At 39.2% G+C, this 18,122-nt stretch overlaps 1 protein-coding gene across 15 annotated transcripts in view; it reads right to left on the bottom strand.

The window, feature by feature from the left end:
* Positions 1-18,122, bottom strand: part of NCOA2 (nuclear receptor coactivator 2) — a 250,335-nt gene that overhangs the window by 34,803 nt on the left and 197,410 nt on the right. For 8 of the 15 annotated variants that reach the window (XM_043507732.1, XM_043507735.1, XM_038388810.2 and 5 more), the window contains 5 exons: positions 17,256-17,357; positions 17,027-17,167; positions 13,948-14,095; positions 10,433-11,693; positions 442-652 (listed from right to left, as the gene is read on the bottom strand). In XM_043507732.1, coding sequence (XP_043363667.1) covers positions 442-652; positions 10,433-11,693; positions 13,948-14,095; positions 17,027-17,167; positions 17,256-17,357 — 1,863 coding nt within the window. Of the gene's footprint in view, positions 1-441; positions 653-7,050; positions 7,120-10,432; positions 11,694-13,947; positions 14,096-17,026; positions 17,168-17,255; positions 17,358-18,122 lie in introns of all 15 variants that reach the window. The other 7 variants (XM_043507729.1, XM_043507727.1, XM_043507724.1 and 4 more) reach the window with 1 other exon arrangement.

The raw sequence follows: 18,122 nt of genomic DNA, 5'->3' as shown, positions 1-18,122 counted from the left end.
ATTTTGTAATTTTAGAAGCACATTTTCCTATTTATTCTAATAAAAGCGCTCCCCCACACCCTTTTTATTGTGAGAAACAGTAAAAACAACTATACAGAAAATGCTGTCAAATGTACAAAGTTAACAGCATGGAAAAAACAACAATATATTATTATTATTATTATTTATAACAATAGCAGGTAAAATATTTTCCAAAAGACAGGTGAATTTTATTTTAAACTGAGTGTCCCTTTAACCCTTCAAAAGGACACTGACTTTCAGCACAGTACAAAATTTTGGTTCCAATTGATCACGACAGCAGATGGTGCTGTTGGGTCATAGCAGATCTGAAATAGCTCAACTGTCTACTTCACAGCCTGCCAGCCCCTGGGGCATCATTGCAAAACCTACATTTTCATCTGACAATTTCATAAACTTGCATGAGTTATAACACAAACTCACTGCTCTGTGAAATCCTCATTGCTGGTTTCTGGGTTCCAACAGACGTGCCAGGGCTGTTTTCACCTGTAAGCTGCATGAGGTCATTGATGATGGCTTGCTTGTCGACTGATCCAGCTGCAGCCCCGGGCCGGGTATCTGGAAAAAGCTGTGGTAACTGACTATTCTGTAAATCATCCAGAATCTCCTCCAAGTTATCCAACTCACTTCCCGGCTGCAATGAAAATATAGCACAGGTTGTTCTTCATACGAACAGTAGACAGGGTCCAATCACGGCTCTTAGAGCCAGTGGAGCACTGAGAGGAGGGTGAATACATGTAGGGCCCGAGAGGCATTCGGTATCATCTCCAGGGAGCCTGGTGAAGCGAGGGGGGAAGAGGGGACTCACTATACCTGTAGAAAAGGGGTAGGGTGCACTCCCTCCAGTGCTTGCCACACACAGTCAGTTAGTCCAACCATCCCTTTTTAGGTTACTTAACTGTGTCAAGATTCAGAACCGTCCCTTGCATACAGCAAATTGGGGTGACCGCCCCAGACCTCATGTTTTGCGAGGCCCGGATGGCTGGTGTGATTGGCTGGTGCGTTCGGTCCCAGAACTGATGGATTCATCATTTCCACCCCAGAGCCCAGCACCCCTCTAGGGATGGCCCTGCCAAGGGAACTTCTCTCTCAGCTGAGGGTCGGGGGCTCAAGCAGCCACCTTATGGCTGTCTCATGCACAGGTGAACTGTGTACTGTTCCCTCAGCACCAAGGCAGTTATAATTTGGGGGGGAGGGGGGGGGAGGAGAGAGAGAGAGAGAGAGAGAGAGAGTGTTCACAGTGGTGGCAATGATGCTGATTTGGGTAGATATAACAAATAATAAAGTCCTCACAATCATACTGCTACTCTTTTTATGACTAAGACACACTATAGAAAAATTAGTTTATATTTGACTAACAAACCCTCAATATTCATATTTTCCATGTTAAGCTTAAAAACTGAATACTGTGCATAAGCTAAACATTACAGCTATGTAGAAATTAAATTGAAAAGAAATTGGCAATAAAATGAAGTGCTATATATTAAACAGCTGCTAATTAGTTACTAGATTTAGGAGTCTATCTTGCACTAGTTATGCACACAATTCTCAAAAATATCCGTGGGAATTACCTATCTGCAAGCAAGCAAGCAGAGAACAGACCTCTAATTAGATTAAACATCTACAACGAAGTTCAGTTTACTCAAAAAACCTGCAGAAAATTAAAATCCAACAGACAAACACAAAAGCTGAACAGTGCATTTTTCTTGGAGGTGTCCATTTCATAGATTTTAGCATTGCTTAAGTCCTTCTCCTCCATCCTTAAACATATGTAGTTAAAATTCTTCACACACTGAAACTTTGAAAATTGTTAAAAATTATGACCTCCTATTCTAGTATTTTCACCATGGAAGACTTTAAAATCTTTGGATATATTTTGTAACACAGCATATATATGAGGCTTCTATCAGGATCAGGACCTTTCTGAGGCATTGTACAAACGGAATACAGATGCAGTCACAACAGCCATATGAAGGGTGGGGAATACAAAAACAGACATACACACACACCTTTTATATACAATTCTTAATGCAATATTTCCCCCCCTTACTATTCCTCCTCTAAATTGTGAGCCTATACGTCATTTATTGCTAGATTTCTTGTAGGTGAACCACAAAGTACTAAACTCTCCTCCTCCAATTCCTACCCGTAGCCTTATAGATCTGTTTAGGGAGCAGGATCCACACAAAACGTGTTGTATGAAGGAAGGGGGAGTCAAATTTGGGAGATATAGACAGGAGCGTGGTCAAGGCTGGCACTGTTGGCCTGGCTGGGGGGGGGGCAATGTGATAAGAGATGGAGTATTAGGAAGGATGGCAGAGCTCTGAAGAGCCTTGAACTTGTTATGGAAGAAGGTGATTAAAAGATACAAATAGGGCAGGCAAGGAAGTTGATTTTAGAGGCTGCATTTTAGATGAATTTAGGGGCAGGGAGGAGGAGGTTGAAAGAGTCATGGAAGGAGCGATGATGGGCATCATAAATATCAGAAGGATAATACAGTATTATTTTGGGGAATTAAGATATATGGCCTTCATTAAATAAAATTTGTGTAAACTAGGGGGGAAAGTTTTGCATGTGCAAGTTGTATTTTTTTATTCTTTTAATACCCTGGCTACTATAATTCTGGGTTATACAACAGGCATAACAAAAGCCAGGGATGAAAACATTGGATCCAATTTAGTCACAAAATGTCACTCTTCCCTAGAAGATGTTTTCATTTCCCCTGAGGAAGTGGCAACTAAAAACCTGGTAAGGAAAGGCCAACGATAACAGATGTCTTATAACAATGCAACTAGCTAACTACCCCTTTTTGTTGTAGTGTAATCAGTGTTGCTGTTTTATTTTCACTTTTAACCCAGAACAGGTTTCAGAATTACCAGGCCAGTTTCAAAGAGAAAAACAAGACACTGCTGTTAGGGCCAAATTCTCCCCACACACGCATACAAAAACTCTTTGATATCCACCCTCAAATGGCACCACATATGAAGAAACTGGTGCAAAAATCTCTAATTGGCTGACTTTCATAGGATTTTTCCACTGATTTTAATTCTGTACTCAGTTTACTTCCTTAGTGGTCTAATTTGAACTTTAGGTAGGGTACAAGGCATACCTTAAACTCCCTATGTAACAACAATTTCAAAAGTGCTGTTCTTGATACAGCTCTGATGATCACGAGAGTGTCAAAATGTGTACACAAAACATATCTTTACAACAAAGAAATGACACTAAACCTCACAAAGTACTAACACAAAAATGCTTAAAAATAGTCACAAGTATTTTACAAAGCACAATACTTTTACAAAGTATTTTCCAGACAGTACTGTGTGGATGAACAGTGTTCCAAAGCTGAAATTAACTTTGTTTTCATCCACTCCACTAATACTAATGTTTCTTTTGTAAAAATAGAAGCTATTTCATCTTAAGCATTTAAACAGTTTCAAAATATATTGGTCTATAAGCACTACTGTATCAAATTTAACCCCCGCTAAGTCCTTCCATTTATCTTAATGGAATTTGGATCAGGCCCTAAATATTTCAGAGTCAAAGTTTTTGTGGTTCCCCTCTTGTCTGCTGAGGGCAACAAGGCCAGGTTGCATTTCTTCTCATCATTCATGAGCCCAATATCATATTTCCCCCATCATCATGTGAAAGCAGTCTTTTTTAAAAATTGGGATTTTCATGCTGGGAGGAACTTAAAATATACTGTTCCTTAAAACCATAAAGATGATTATTTATTAATTATTTGTTTAGTATAGACAACATGCTCATTGCTGTACAACATACAAAAATAAAAAGTCTCTGTCCCAAACAGGTTATAAGTTAAAAGACACAGAGAGGGCAAATGACTGGGGAGTGAGGTTGGGAAGGAGGGAGAATCCATGGTGGGGGATGATTTAGGGGTGTTCACATTTATTACTGTAACAAACTTAACCTAAGGATAGGATACACTCATAAAATGAAGGCTGGGGAGCTAAGAAAACTTGGCTTTCTCTGTTCTCTCTCTCACCCTCTCTTCTGCCAGCAGCACCACTTCCCTTCTGCATTTCTACACTCTCTAAACTCTGGAATACAACGCTTCTATCCTGCCTCCAGCCCATGCAGGAGTCTGCCTGATCCTCAACAGCCAGACTTCTTTCACTGCCTTATACTTTAGAACAGAGATGCTTCTGAGCTCTACCAGGAAATCCCCACCCAGTCACAGGGAAGCAAGGGTCTAGCAGCGGGTAAGCAGAGCAGAGTAGGAAGGTAAACTGGGCTAGGGGTGGGACTGACCCTGTCCAGGAGTCCTAACTCAAGTCCCTTCCTTTCCTACACAGCATTCCCCAGCATCCTTTCCTGCAAGCCAGGAACCTGGTGAGTCCCCGGGGCTTGTCCATATGGGGACAGTCAGAAAAGTTAAGATGAATTAACTAAAGCTGTGACGTTATAGGCATAAGTTAGAGCACATTTTAACCTCAGACTCATAGACTTTAAGGCCAGAAGGGACCATCATGATCACCTGACTGACCTCCTGGATATTGGAGGCCACAGAACCTTATCCATCCACTCCTGTAATAGACCTCTAACCTCTGCCTGAGCTACTGAAGTCCTCAAATCATGATTTAAAGACTTTAAGTTACAGAGAATCCACAATTTACAGCTGCAAGTGACCCGTGCCCCATGCTGCAGAGGAAGGTAAAAAAAAACAACACAGGGTCTCTGCCAATCTGACCCAGGGGAAAATTCCTTTCCGACCTCAAATATGGTGATCAGTTAGACCCTGAGCATGTGGGCAAGACCCCCCAGCCAGAAACCTGGGAAAGAATTCTCTATAGTAACTCAGAGCCCTCCCCATCTAAAGTCCCATCACTGGACTGGAGATATTTGCTGCTAGCATACCATTGTATGCAGTTTCATCAGATCATCCCCTCCATAAACTTATCAAGGTCAGTCTTGAAGCCAGTTAAGTTTTTTGTCCCCACTGCTCCCCATGGAAGGCTGTTCCAGAACTTCATTTCTCTGATAGTTAGAAATCTTCACCTAATTTCAAGCCTACACCTGTTGATGGACAGTTTATATCCATTTATTCTAGTGTCCACACTGGTGCTTAACTCCTCTCCCTCCCTGATGCTTATTCTTCTGATGTATTTATAGACTGCAATCATATCTTCCCTCAGGCATGTTTTGGTTAGGCTAAACAAGCCAAGCTCTTTGAGTCTCCTCTCATAAGGTAGGTTTTCCATTCCTCGGATCATTCTAGTAGCCCTTCTCTGCACCTGTTCCAGTTTGAATTCATCCTTCTTAAATATGGGAAACCAGAATTGCACACAGTATTCCAGATGAGGTCTCACCAGTGCCTTGTATAATGACATTTCCTTGTCTCTACTGGAAATACCTCATCTGATGCTCTCATTCAGATGATCTTAAATCTCCTCAAACTACAGAAAACTATGGCCACTTTACTTCTGAATGACAGCATCCACACAGAGGTTTAATGCACTTTAACTAATGCTATGAAGTTAATGTGCATGAGTTAATTTGTCTTAAGTTTCCTGTCTGTCCCATGTAGACAAGCTCCAGAAGATGTAAAACACCTCTAGGCTTGTCAGCATTCTAAGGGTTAAGACTAAAAGCTTTACATGTACAGTATTTACTGTATCTTTTTCTTTTATCTTTAACCTCATTTCCTACTTAGAAAAGTCACTGCTTGATAAATTAAATATTTGGGTCCCTCACATTCTATCTCCTCCATCTTTTGATTCTCTGGGACTGCCATGACGTGTTAATCTTTTTAACCTAATCTCTTATCATTCACATCCTACCAGAAGGATGACCTTAAGTAAGGCTGGAAATAGGTTTTCAAAGCTGTAAGTAATAGGTTTCAGAGAGGAGAGGCTCCCTTTTAAAGATTTAAAAGTTTGAAACTGAAGCAAAATGTTTTTCAATAGTTGCAGCCAAGAGGTAAAAGGATGGCTTTGGTTAAGAAAGAGGATTGGGACTCGTAAGCTTTGGGCTCACTTCCTGGCCCTGCCAGAGACTTCCTGTGCCTTGTGATGATCAATTTGTCAATGTTTGTGAGGTTTCCTGACACTAGTGATGGAAACTACACAAGTACAATATCTATCTAAAAAGAAGACAAGTTATTTTGGCTGATTAGTATGTGCAGTGAAGGAGAGACAATGTGGCCCACTGGTTAAAAGAGGGGACTACAAATCAGGTGAGCTGGGTTCTATTTCCTACTATGTATGCCAGTGGTTTACTATGGGACGTTGGATAAGCCACTTCACTCCTGCGTGCCTCATTTTCTTCTTTTCAAAGCACTTTGAGGGTATATCATGAAAGGTATTTTATAAATGCAAAGTACCTTGTGCATCTTGAAAAAGTCAACTGTTACTGAAGGACACTAAGTCTTAAAACAGTATTTGAAGATCTGTGCATATTTAGTTACAATAGCAAATAGGAATTACCTGATAATCTTGTTTTTCAGGGGCTCATCAAAGATTTGTAATGAGCAGTTTTAGTCACACACATATAGATGTAATTAGCAACTATCTTAACTCCTTTGTAGCATTTTAAACATTGTCCTCAGATTATTTGAGGGACTCAATAAGGTAAATATGAAACAAACACCTAGATGTTGAAAAATGTAGAAATATTTATGATATAAGTAAAATCTTTAATAAATTATTTCAGTCCCAATAATATATCTAATCAAACTGTTTCTTTTTTTTATCATGGATTATTGAAATATTGCTCATATATCTAAAGTACAACATTTCTAGCTACATTCTGTTTTCATTTTCATGGAAAACTGTTCATATTTTGACATTTGTATAGTTTTAAACCTTAGATCACCTATATGGATATACTCTACAGCTCCTAGAACTGCCAGGATATTTTCTGTCTATATTGCTCCAGATTTGGAGCAGTCTGTGTTTTATCTAGTAACAGAAACAACAGAACTGTCTGAACACCTAATGCTACTCAGTAACAATAAATGATGCCTTATGAAACCCTTTTGTTTTAGAAAACAAGTCTTCTTTTCTCACTCACCTCCCATAATTGCTTAAATTGGAATAGCAGGCCACTTAATAGCATATGGCTAAGACAATCATCATCACACTGAGGGGGGAAAATGGTAAAAAAGACACTTGAAATATTCTCCACTATTTGAGAAAGGTTTCTTGTCAGTTGCTGGGCTCAGTAGAAGTATATGTTTAAACACACTACCTAGAAGAATGCTATTTTTAGTACGGTGGTACACTTCAAAGCATTTCCTGTTCAGAAAGTGTTACACCAAAAATAGAAAGAAAAGTAACGGCTCTTTTTGCTTCAGAACACAAAAACTCCCCCTTACCCAGAAACCACTCCATTATGGGGTTGCTTTAAAACTTCCTGTGACACAGCACACTGAAATGAATAATTTAAAACACCATCCCTTTGGGGGGAAAGTCAAATAAACCTGCACAGTAGGTAACACAAGCACAAAGCTAGTTTTCATATAACGGAGGAAGAAGAGGGGGAGTGAAACAACACGGGAGGATGGAAGAATTTAGAACAAGAGTCTGTGTCCTAGTCTTGTATTAAATAGTTCCAGCTTTGATCTAAATTTAGGTAACGAGTGTTTCCTGTGAGAAACTGTTTTCCAAAGCTGAAAAGTTTTTGATGCTAAAATATTTTCAGTGATTTTATAAATGGGGTAAAGGGGTTATTTATATAGGGTACTGGCTTGCAGTTAGATAAATGCTTACATTATTCTAAACTCATCACAACTTCCTTTCCTACTCAATGCTGGATTTCTCTTGGTTATTCTAGTCAAGGTTTCACAGAGCCTTAAATAAGGTTTTGAAACGATCTTTTTAAAAAAATTATCTTCGGAGATTCATCATTCTTACAAAACAACTACTGCCATTTAGGATATTTTTGACATCTCCTTATTTGCCACTCAACTAAAGTTCAGTATTGCTAGCTCATGATTTTTTCGTGAGTCTTGCAACATTTGGTGATTTTCTTACAGCCTCAGCTCTGGTAGTCATGTGACTGAGAATCTCCGCTTTCACTATTATTTTTTTTTAAAAAAGTGTCTAGCTCCTTTGGCTGTGGAGAAGAGCTTGAAAACATGAATACTGTGGACTGAAAAACCAAAAGGCTAAAACATTTTTTTTTAAAAAAATCCAAAATTTATAAAATTTTAAAAGTCTCGTGAGTTTTTGGGCCCTGACATATTTTTGAACGCTTGGGATTGGCAATACTGAAACAAACTTCTTCACTAAAAGTTAGTATACTTACACATTTAAATTTAGTGGACGGATACGTAGCACAAGTCTCTAAGAAATTTCCTCTCCACAAAATATATGCATTCACCATTGAATATGAAACTGAAATTTTAATTAGTGGAAAGAACAGCAACTGGGAACCATGAAAGTAACCGACTGCCTCTTTTAAGAGCACCAGGCATAAACACTGAAATAATTCTTCTAGCGACTACCAGGTTGTATATTCTCATGCTAGCTGAAACTTGGAAGGCCAAACTGAGTTCTTCCTTACACCCCAATGTAAATCTGACATAATTCCAGTGACCTCGGTAAGTAACACCAGATTTCCACTGGGATAACTAAGAACAGAATTTGACTCAGTACATTTGAAATGGTTTATTGTTGTCAGTTTGGTTTTAACATTCTGTACATCCATGATTTTTCTAACCTAATGAAGTATTAAGTTCTCATTTAGCATCTGATTGCTCCCACTCTAGCTATATTTAAGGCATTACAGAATATTAGCTGTATAGAGAACTGCATTAACATCCAGGCCCGAGAATTAATCACTAAGGAAATTAGTATAATTTGGCTCAGTTTCCCTCCTGAAGGGTACGAAGGATTGAAAAATTATAGTTGCCCCTCAGGGATGGTAGCAGCTGTCAAGAGTTATCCAAGCAAAAGAAATAAAGGTGGCTTAGAAAATGCTTAGTTGTATGTGCTCCGAACAGTGGGATGGTGCCCTGCTGTAATAGCATGTTTGGTTGCTGTGTTCCATGATTATTACCTTCTCTCTAGAACTGCCTATTGGTTAGTATCTGCTGACACAGCAGATGGTGTGCAGTGGTTTAGGGCTTAGGACATGTGGTCTATCCCTCAAAATCAGGGGCGGGGGGAAGGCGGGGAGGGGAAATGGTAGAATAGAATTCCCCACAAAAACAAGCAAGCAAACAATCAAGCAAACCCACACCTAAGAATCAAATTAAAAATGCACAATATAAAGGAAAAAGACACGGGTTTGAGAGTCATGAAGGTCTACATAATTTCTTAACTGATCATGATTTACAGAGTAAAGATTGAGGCACAAAGCATTGCCAAGGGATTAATGACCAGCTGGGAGAGTTGATGGCACAGGTTGAAGCTATGGATCATTAACCCCAACTAGTCATTAATTCCCCAGGAAATGCCCTGTGACAGAGCTGTTATTGCAATAACCCATTTTTAAAATAAATAAATAAAACATATTAAAGGGGTTTACTTTTTGTGCAGTGTCATTATTTCCTCGGAGCAGTGAAAACAGAATGATTCTGACCGTCACTGCTGCTACTGTACAGGATATTTCTGGGAAGTGAACCACGTACAGAAGCCAATCAAATGTATACTTCTGTTTTATACAGACGCATCTAATTTACTCCTGGGAATTTTTATTCGGACTGAGTAGCACTTAGAAACCATGATCAGGATCGGGCCCATTTCTGTGCTAGTGCTGTGCATACACAGGAAGACATTTCTCAGTGCCCTGAGAAACTAAGAAAGGAACTGGTGGTTGAATTTTAGAGCTTTACGAGTTAAAAACTAATGGGGTTGAACAAGGAAAGTCCTTTTGTTTTGTGTCTCATCTACAGGTCACATTCAGGTATAAGCAACAGCAAGGCAAAGTCTGAATCAGTCCTGCAAATACATCTTTGGGAAAGCATTCATTCTAGATGTGAGAAGTATAAATAAGCATGTGCTAAGAATTAACCCAAGGTACCACAGCTTCCCCCTATTCTAAGTATAGATGAGATACCTTCTTAGTGCACTGTCATTATTTCTGCAGAGCACTTTAGGTATTACAGCACCTTAGCTATCAGTATGTGGTCAGTGTTTGCAAATGTTGACTTTTGAATGGTCACTGCTGTTATCCAGCCGCATTCACACCACTGGTCTGTTCTCCCTAGAAGAATGATGATCACAACCTACTAACCCATTTTGGTAAATATCACCATTTGGAGCCAAGACTGGAACTCGAGGAAAAAACGCTGTACCTACTAATCTACCAACACTGTCAAGAGTCACACTCTCAATGGAGCTATGGAAAGAGTGGAGAGGAAAGAAACGCTAGATTAGAACATCTGATTTACACAGAAACATCACCCTTGTAAGAATGGATTATCAAATTTATCCAAGAGACTTCTTACCTGTTCATTAGGCTCAAAGTTTATCTCCTCCTTTTCTGTCTTCATAGCTACTAACTTTGTGCTACTGGAAGGGTCTGTTTTACTGTCCAACCGCTCCAGTTTTGGGGTTACGTCCGGTAAACCAATATCTTTAGTATCATCTTTATCTAGCAAGTAACGAAGTAGTGCATTTTCTTTCTTCTTGGGACTCACTGGTTCCTGTTTAACAGTCACCTCTGAACCAGGAGCTGTGCTATTGGACTCCTGGTTCAGTTCTTTGCCTGTGGCCTCTGCTGTAAGCTTGGCCAAGTCTACAGGAGAACTGCTGTCCTGCAAGAGTCTGTGCAAAATTTTATGCTTCTCCTTGAGCGAGGTTCCATGTGCTGAACCAGAACCAGATAAGCTTCCGGTGGAGTCCTTGTTAGCATCTCCCATAGAATTTGACAAGGGTGAAGGCTCCATCTGATCAGATTTGGTGGTCAGCAGCTGTAAGAGCTTTGTCTGGCTTTTGCCATCATGCAGTCTGTTCTGTCCATCAGGCCTCTCACCACTGATAACCTGGGGCACATTGTTATCATTACTGTCTTTCTGTTCTCCTGAATGGCAGCTGCTCTCTGTTTGTCCAGTTGTACCTTCTGATTGCTCCCCATAAAGTCCAAAACAGTCTTTAGAGTCCAGGCTTCCCATTTTGCTCAGCTGGGGAGGATTCATAGTCACAGGGGAATTTTGTAAATTACCCATTTTTAGGTCAGGTGAAGCCAACGATGACCCTAGAGAAACTCCATGGCCCTCACTGAGGGCTTGAAGTGCATTTAGGGAACTGTTGGTGTAACTATGGCTATTTCCTGTGCTGCTGCAAGGTGAGTGCAAGCTTCCCGCAGGGGAAAACTGACTGTGCGGAATGCGAGGACTTCCTGCCACTCCAGGACTCACACGATGCCTTGGGGAAAGCATAGAGTTTGGCTGCCCTGGGTTCATACCAGGGCTGCTTTGTGAGGGACTATTCATTTTTAGTGCATAGTTACTACCCTGAGGAGTGGATGCTTGTATGCTTGACACATGGTTCATTCCCCCTGAACCACTAAACCTGCCTGCTGGCGTGCCCATTTGTTCCTTTGGGCCATTTATGGCAAAATTTATATTGCTACTGATGGTCATATCCTGACCTGGGTTCCCACTGCACATGGCCTGATGGGCAGGGCTGCTGGAGCTAATTGGGTTCAATGTCTTCCCCATTGCTTGTCCAGTCAAATCCTGATTCATTCCACAGACATTTTGCTCTCTGTACCATGAAGGGAAAAAACAAACAAACAGTCTATTAGTTAAAACAAAAGAGATCTCTACAAGTTGCAATTACATTTTAAAGTCTCTTTTAAAAATATGAGAGCAGACCTGCAATTAAAAATCAAGATATTGCTTCTGACAAAAGCCATCTGCAATTACCAGCACGGCTACACATGCACAGTTTTCAATGAACACCTACAGTATGTTTTTCAATAGTTTATTAATACATCTGTGGTTAAAAAGAAAAAGAAAATCACACTTCACTTAAATTACAAACAGTAGATAAAAGTAGATAGGTTACAATTACAATCTCTCTATATACCCAATACATCTCTTCCCTCCATACAGGATGAGTTACCTTCCATAACTGAGGGAGGTTTCAACTTCTTAATTTTACCTCCTTAAAAAAATGTCCTATAGATACAGATTTATAGCACAGCTCTGGCCAGCCGTTCACCAGAATTTTGAACTTCTGTGAAGAAGCCCTGCCATAGGCTTGGAGCTTCTGTGGTGTTTGCCCACTAGGCTCCCAATGAAAAGCAAGTTTAAAAAGTCACATCACTGAGCTGCCAGAAATGTCTAAGCTGCTCCAAGCATAGGAGCCAAGAAAACTACTGGAAACAAGTTCAGAATGAGACAAGTGTGCCACCATTTTGGTTCGGGACAGATTTTTAATGTGCAAGGTGAAGCTCATATCACAGAAGAGGGTAGAAAAAAGCAGCAGACAGAGAGGAAGGAAACTTGGAAAAAGTTCTTTAAAGAACATCTAAGTAAAATGTAGACTTTAATTATATTCTGTGAGAATGCAAGCTTTTTGTTCTTCTGTTGTAAAAATTAAACTTGTTAAATCAGACATTTTTTCAAGCTCTCAGAGCTTTAAAAAGAGCCATTGTCAGGTAGTTTAGATCAAAAATTTAGATTCGGAGGGGGAAAAAACACCAGCAAAAAAAAAAAACAACAAAAAAACCAAAACAAACAAAAAAAACACCTGGGTTTTCAAGAACAAATATTAATGGAAGTGTGTTCATAAACTTTTTAGTTTAACATATAAGCATTTTTGTTTGGATTTAAACATTCCTTTGCAGTATTTGCCCAGTGAAGAACTTCAGCCAAACATTCAAACCTTGCGGTGCTGCGCATGAGAACCAGGAAGAGAAGCTGACTACTAACCAAACCTTAGCTATTTTTATTAGCTAAGTGGAAGTAAACAACATAAATAGTAAAAACTGAAAGGATATTTAAAACCCATCTTGCTATACCAAAATGTATAATTTTTGACCTGACAATTCTTCCTTAATTTACAACTTTGGAAGACACTCATGAAATACTAATCCAAACAAAACACATTTCAAGTTGTTAAATAGCAGCTTTCAGTGAGGTGAGTGCAATTCCAAAATCCATAATTGCCGTAAAATTGTTTCAGTTTGAATGAGATTTATAGCTGTATTCTTCTCCCTAAACAAGTAGTAACGTAGATATGCAGTGAAACAGCACAGTAATGAAAAACCCTGAGTAACAGTTGTACATGGAATATGACACAATATACAAGTACCTTTAATGACCTAATTCATAATTTATTTTTGAAGTGATAGGGTCAGTGATTATTTACTCTTGAATTCAATACTGTTGACTTGTCTCTAACTTTTTGGAGGCAATGCTCTCGAATTAGGGTGCCATATATTAATGTATTTTGCATCAGAGTGTGCAGTTGTGAAATCATTACTCCAAGCACCAACATGATCAGGTGATGTGATTGCCAGTCTTGCAAAATGACATATTTTGTGCGCCCAAAGCATGCTCTAGTAGTCACATGGCAGTCTTTCACACACAGCTATGCCCAGGACCATGACACACCCAGACCTATAGGAATTTACCTCTTATGTTTTTAACAGGTAGTCATGTCATGGCAAAGCAAGGCAAACCAAATTTCTGATTTCTATCACGCAAAATGCACAGGGAACTAAAATACTAAAATTAAAAGCATGAGCTCAAGATAGATTTTGTGATATTTAACAAGAGTCCTAGAGGCGAAAATCCAGCATGCTATTTGCCTAGCCATTGAGCACAGTCTCTTACTGTTGTAAGAACTGATCTCAACAACTTTTAATTTTGCTTTAATGGTACCATTGGTAGACCAGCTGAAATGTCAATCAGTCTAAACAATCTGTACAATACAATTCTGTACCCTCACTATGTCTGTGCCCAGGGTAGGGAAGTAAGGAAAAAGGCTTATTAAAAATAACAAATATTACCTGTGAAGCATATGCAAGGATATTACAAGCTGAGGTTCACTAGTAGTCTGAGAACGGATGAGCTTGCTCTTCGTTTGGGCAGCAACTATAGTGCCATCAGACAAGGAAAATCGATAGACAGAACTGAATGCTAGTCCCTGCCTCAGCACTGTAAATAAGCAAACAACACAATTAATGAGGAACCATAATATAAGTAGATTACACACATAAAACCTAAATCCATCAGTAATGGCTGCTTGGGTGCATCCTTATGGCGCAACAGGAGTTGTGTGATTCACTTTACACAAGAAGTAAGGGCTGTTAAAGAAAACATGATGTTTTGAGGATTTTAAAGACTGAGGTGCATGATGTAAAGTATATACAGTAAAGGAACGAGCATGTGCTGTAGAGCGATCATATCAAGAGGGCAATTGAAATAACAAATCTGCAATATACCTGAGAGAGAGAGAATCCACAAAAGCAATAAAATTAGAACTTGGGAACACAATGCATTTCAGTGGAGGAGAGGCCCAGAAGCTAATTCCTCTTTTGAGTTAGCAGATATGCAATATCTTTTCTTTAAATATTTGTCTAATTCCTTTTGCTGCTCTTAGAATTTTTCCCCCATGCATATCACCTATTCCCCATGAAGACATCTTATGTAAATGTCATTGCTGTCTAGCCCTTTAGTTATCATAAGTCCACCTTTTTTTTGTTCCTTGTTCCTTGCTTAAATAGCCTGCAACAGCTATCCTCTCCATTCCCTTAAAAAAATGCAAAAGCATCTCTAAAAGGGACACTTATCTGGATGTGGAAAAATTAGAGTCCAGCAGAGGGCAACAAAAATGAATAGGGGACTGGAACACATGACTTATGAGGAGAGGCTGAGGGAACTGGGATTGTTTAGTCTGCGGAAGGGAAGCATGAGGGGGGATTTGATAGCTGCTTTCAACTACCTGAAAGGAGGTTCCAAAGAGGATGAATCTAGACTGTTTTCAGTGGTAGCAGATGACAGAACAAGGAGTAATGGTCTCAAGTTGCAGTGGGGGAGGTTTAGGTTGGATATTAGGAAAAACTTTTTCACTAGGAGGTGGTGAAACACTGAAATGTGTTACCTAGGGAGGTGGTGGAATCTCCTTCCTTAGACGTTTTTAAGGTCAGGCTTGATAAAGCCCTGGCTGGGATGATTTAGTTGGGGATTGGCCCTGCTTTGAGCAGGAGGTTGGACTAGATGACCTCCTGAGGTCCCTTCCAACCCTGATATTCTATGATTCTATGATAAAAAAGCAAATATTAAAAAAATCCAAAAAAACCCGATGAAACTTCTTATACAAGTTATTAAAATGCTTATTAAAATTAGAAATGAGTCTAAGACGCACTTCCCCAATGTTGTTGGGGTTGGGGTTGTTTGGATTCAGGATTTTGGTTTGATCTATTACACAGAGGTATGCCAGGGCTCTTACGTTTGGATCTAGATCCGAATGTCACCAAATTCAGCTTTGTGGCTCCCAGTCTCTACTTGTGACCATCTCTACTTAAAATTGAAATATTTTTTAAAAAAGCAAAATCTAAGCAATGATGTGGTTTGCTTACATTTTTGCCCTTATATAGTGTAACTAGATCAACCACTTTCAATTTCTGATTTTCATGCACAATCTCAAAGCTGTTATGCTTCAGTAGCAAATGTTATAGGGAATGTTTAAATGCCTTCCTCTAATGCCTTCCTGATTATTTCCCCAGGAATTTTTTTTAAAAAAAAGTTTCTGTATCAGGTACCATGAAACATATTAGCTAAACAGCAACTAGATTAGATTTTGGAACTAAATCCTGACAGTGTCTCTTTAATTTCCTCCCTCTCTCACCCACATTTTCTGTGTGTTTTTATTATTATTAATAGTATCTTCCAATCCCTGAATTGCTGTTTTCTTTTTGTGTGCTTTTTAATTTTCCCTGTCATAAAGAAATGAGTAGCACCAAGCACAGTTTTCCAAGTGTGGCTTTATTACTCCCTCATACCGTGCTAGAAGAGTTTCTTCACACTTGTAATACTGGTATGATTGGTTTCCTTCCCTGCCCCCACACTGTTCTTACATAGTGGGCTGCAAGGTTTGAAAGTATTATTTTGGCAGTGAGAAAACAGGAAACACAAGTTAGACAACCAGAAGAGCTTTGGCAGAGTAAAAATGTAAAGAAAAACAAAAACCACCAACTATGAAACAATGCAAAGCAGAATTTCACTGCAAGGTATGTCATTGTTTAAATTTAACCTTTGGACACCACAAAGTTCAGAGCTCTCAGCCTTAGCAGCATAGGCACACAACACATCAGGAAATTCCAACATTTCATGCCAGCAGGATAGATGTGAAATCGCTACTTAAATCATTTTTTGAACTAATGCTTTAAGCAAACAAGAATGTTTCTGTAGTCTTCTTCCGGAAATGCCTTGTTTCTCACTTCAGCCAATAAAAAGAGAGCACATTTCAACGAAACCAGCCACACTTTGCATTTGTCACCAAGAACCAGTTTGAAAGACTTTCATTTTTGATTCTGTACCCATAGTTCCTGTTTTCTGACAATGACCCAAAGTTGTATCTGGTCTGAGCGTTCTCCAGATATACCCTCTACTACCTTACACTAGCCATCAGTGCTGCAGCTTCAACAGGTCACAACAAAGTTTTCTTGTAGTGAATTTTTTGTAGAGAAGTAGAATTAGAGCCTTGAATGGTCTCAGTGCACTGTAATGTGTATGTTGATTGTATGGTGAAATATTGTGCAATGAAAGTTTTTGGTAACCCTCTCTAAGACAGCTGCAATGATTTGAACGTTTAAGCACAGATGGCTGATGAGTTAAAAGCATATCACAAAGCACCCCTTTAATGTGTCAGAGTAGTAACAAGAATGGTAAGGTTGAGACAGAAAAGTGGTGCAAGATCCCCCCAGAGATAAGTTTTCTTTACTGTTCATTGGAGATATTGGTTTAGAGGGAGGTTTTCAATATCCCTTAATCGTCCCATGTGGATGTAATGTAAAGAGAGCATGACTAATCCCCAAAGCAACACACACACAGTTTAAATACAGAAAACACAAATATAAACCTAACCTTCCTGATGATGCCTCTTGGCAAAAGATATCTCTCCCTCATGCTGTGCATGGAATCTCTGAATGCATCTTCTCACCAAATCCTCCCAGCCAGGTTTCATGGCTGCTCGCATGGTGCTAGTGTCTAGTGAAGTTATCTTGCCTGGGTTAAATAAAACAGTTGTTAGTGATTCTCTTAAAAAACACAAACCAAAAAACCTCAACCTCCCAAAACTCTGTTTTCACAATACCTTGCAGATCTTGGCGAGTAGAAAAGCTCTCTGATGAGGGAGGAACTGGCCTTTCCTTCATTGGAATTCTTCTTGCCACACAAATCAAGCAAGACTGTAAATCTTAAATGAAACAATATTACGTCAGGATTTTCTGAAGCAGGGAAACCAATGCAGGGAAAGATTATTTTTTTTAAAAGAAATATAAGTCTTTCATTACATTTTTGGGTTAAACCTAATAGGTTTAGTACTCATGAAAACAAGAGATGGATAGCATTGGTATGGTCTACGTTGTCCTCGCCTACACTGAAAGTCACAGACTGGGAGGGTTTTCTGCAAGAAAATCTCTGTGAGGATTCCTTTGTGGATATTACCCTATATCAGCCATAACATTACATTCAGGTAGATTCCTCTCTTAGGCTCTTCTCAAGACTAAGAAAATGTATGTTCATAACTGATAGCACATGCAATAAACTGTTACATTTATTTGCATGTGTATGCTTTTAGCAGTAGCTGCACAGGTTAGAAAATATTTAACAGAAAATAACATATTGCACGTATAGAGAACACAATTCTTGAACATTTATATAACTTTGCAATTTCTAAACCACATTCCTTCAAACATGTCTAGAGTACTTGTGCTTCTTGAGGAGAAAATTTCGCAATTAGCCACTCTGAGTGCTCAAAATGCATCTGAAAATTTTTTACTGATGGAGTAAATAATGAAGGAAATGCTGAACCACAATAGTTTTCATATTCTGATAACTCAAAAATTGCCTAACAAAATTTTGCTGTCAATGGGCCAAATTCCTCTTACAATTACACTTATGTAAGTCCAGTGCATGAAATACATGAAGTTACTCCAAATTTATATTGGTGTGTCTGAAC

The sequence above is a fragment of the Dermochelys coriacea genome, chromosome 2 (genome assembly GCF_009764565.3).
Source record: "Dermochelys coriacea isolate rDerCor1 chromosome 2, rDerCor1.pri.v4, whole genome shotgun sequence".
Lineage (NCBI taxonomy): Eukaryota > Metazoa > Chordata > Testudines > Dermochelyidae > Dermochelys > Dermochelys coriacea.
This window is presented reverse-complemented; position numbering and strand designations above follow the sequence as displayed.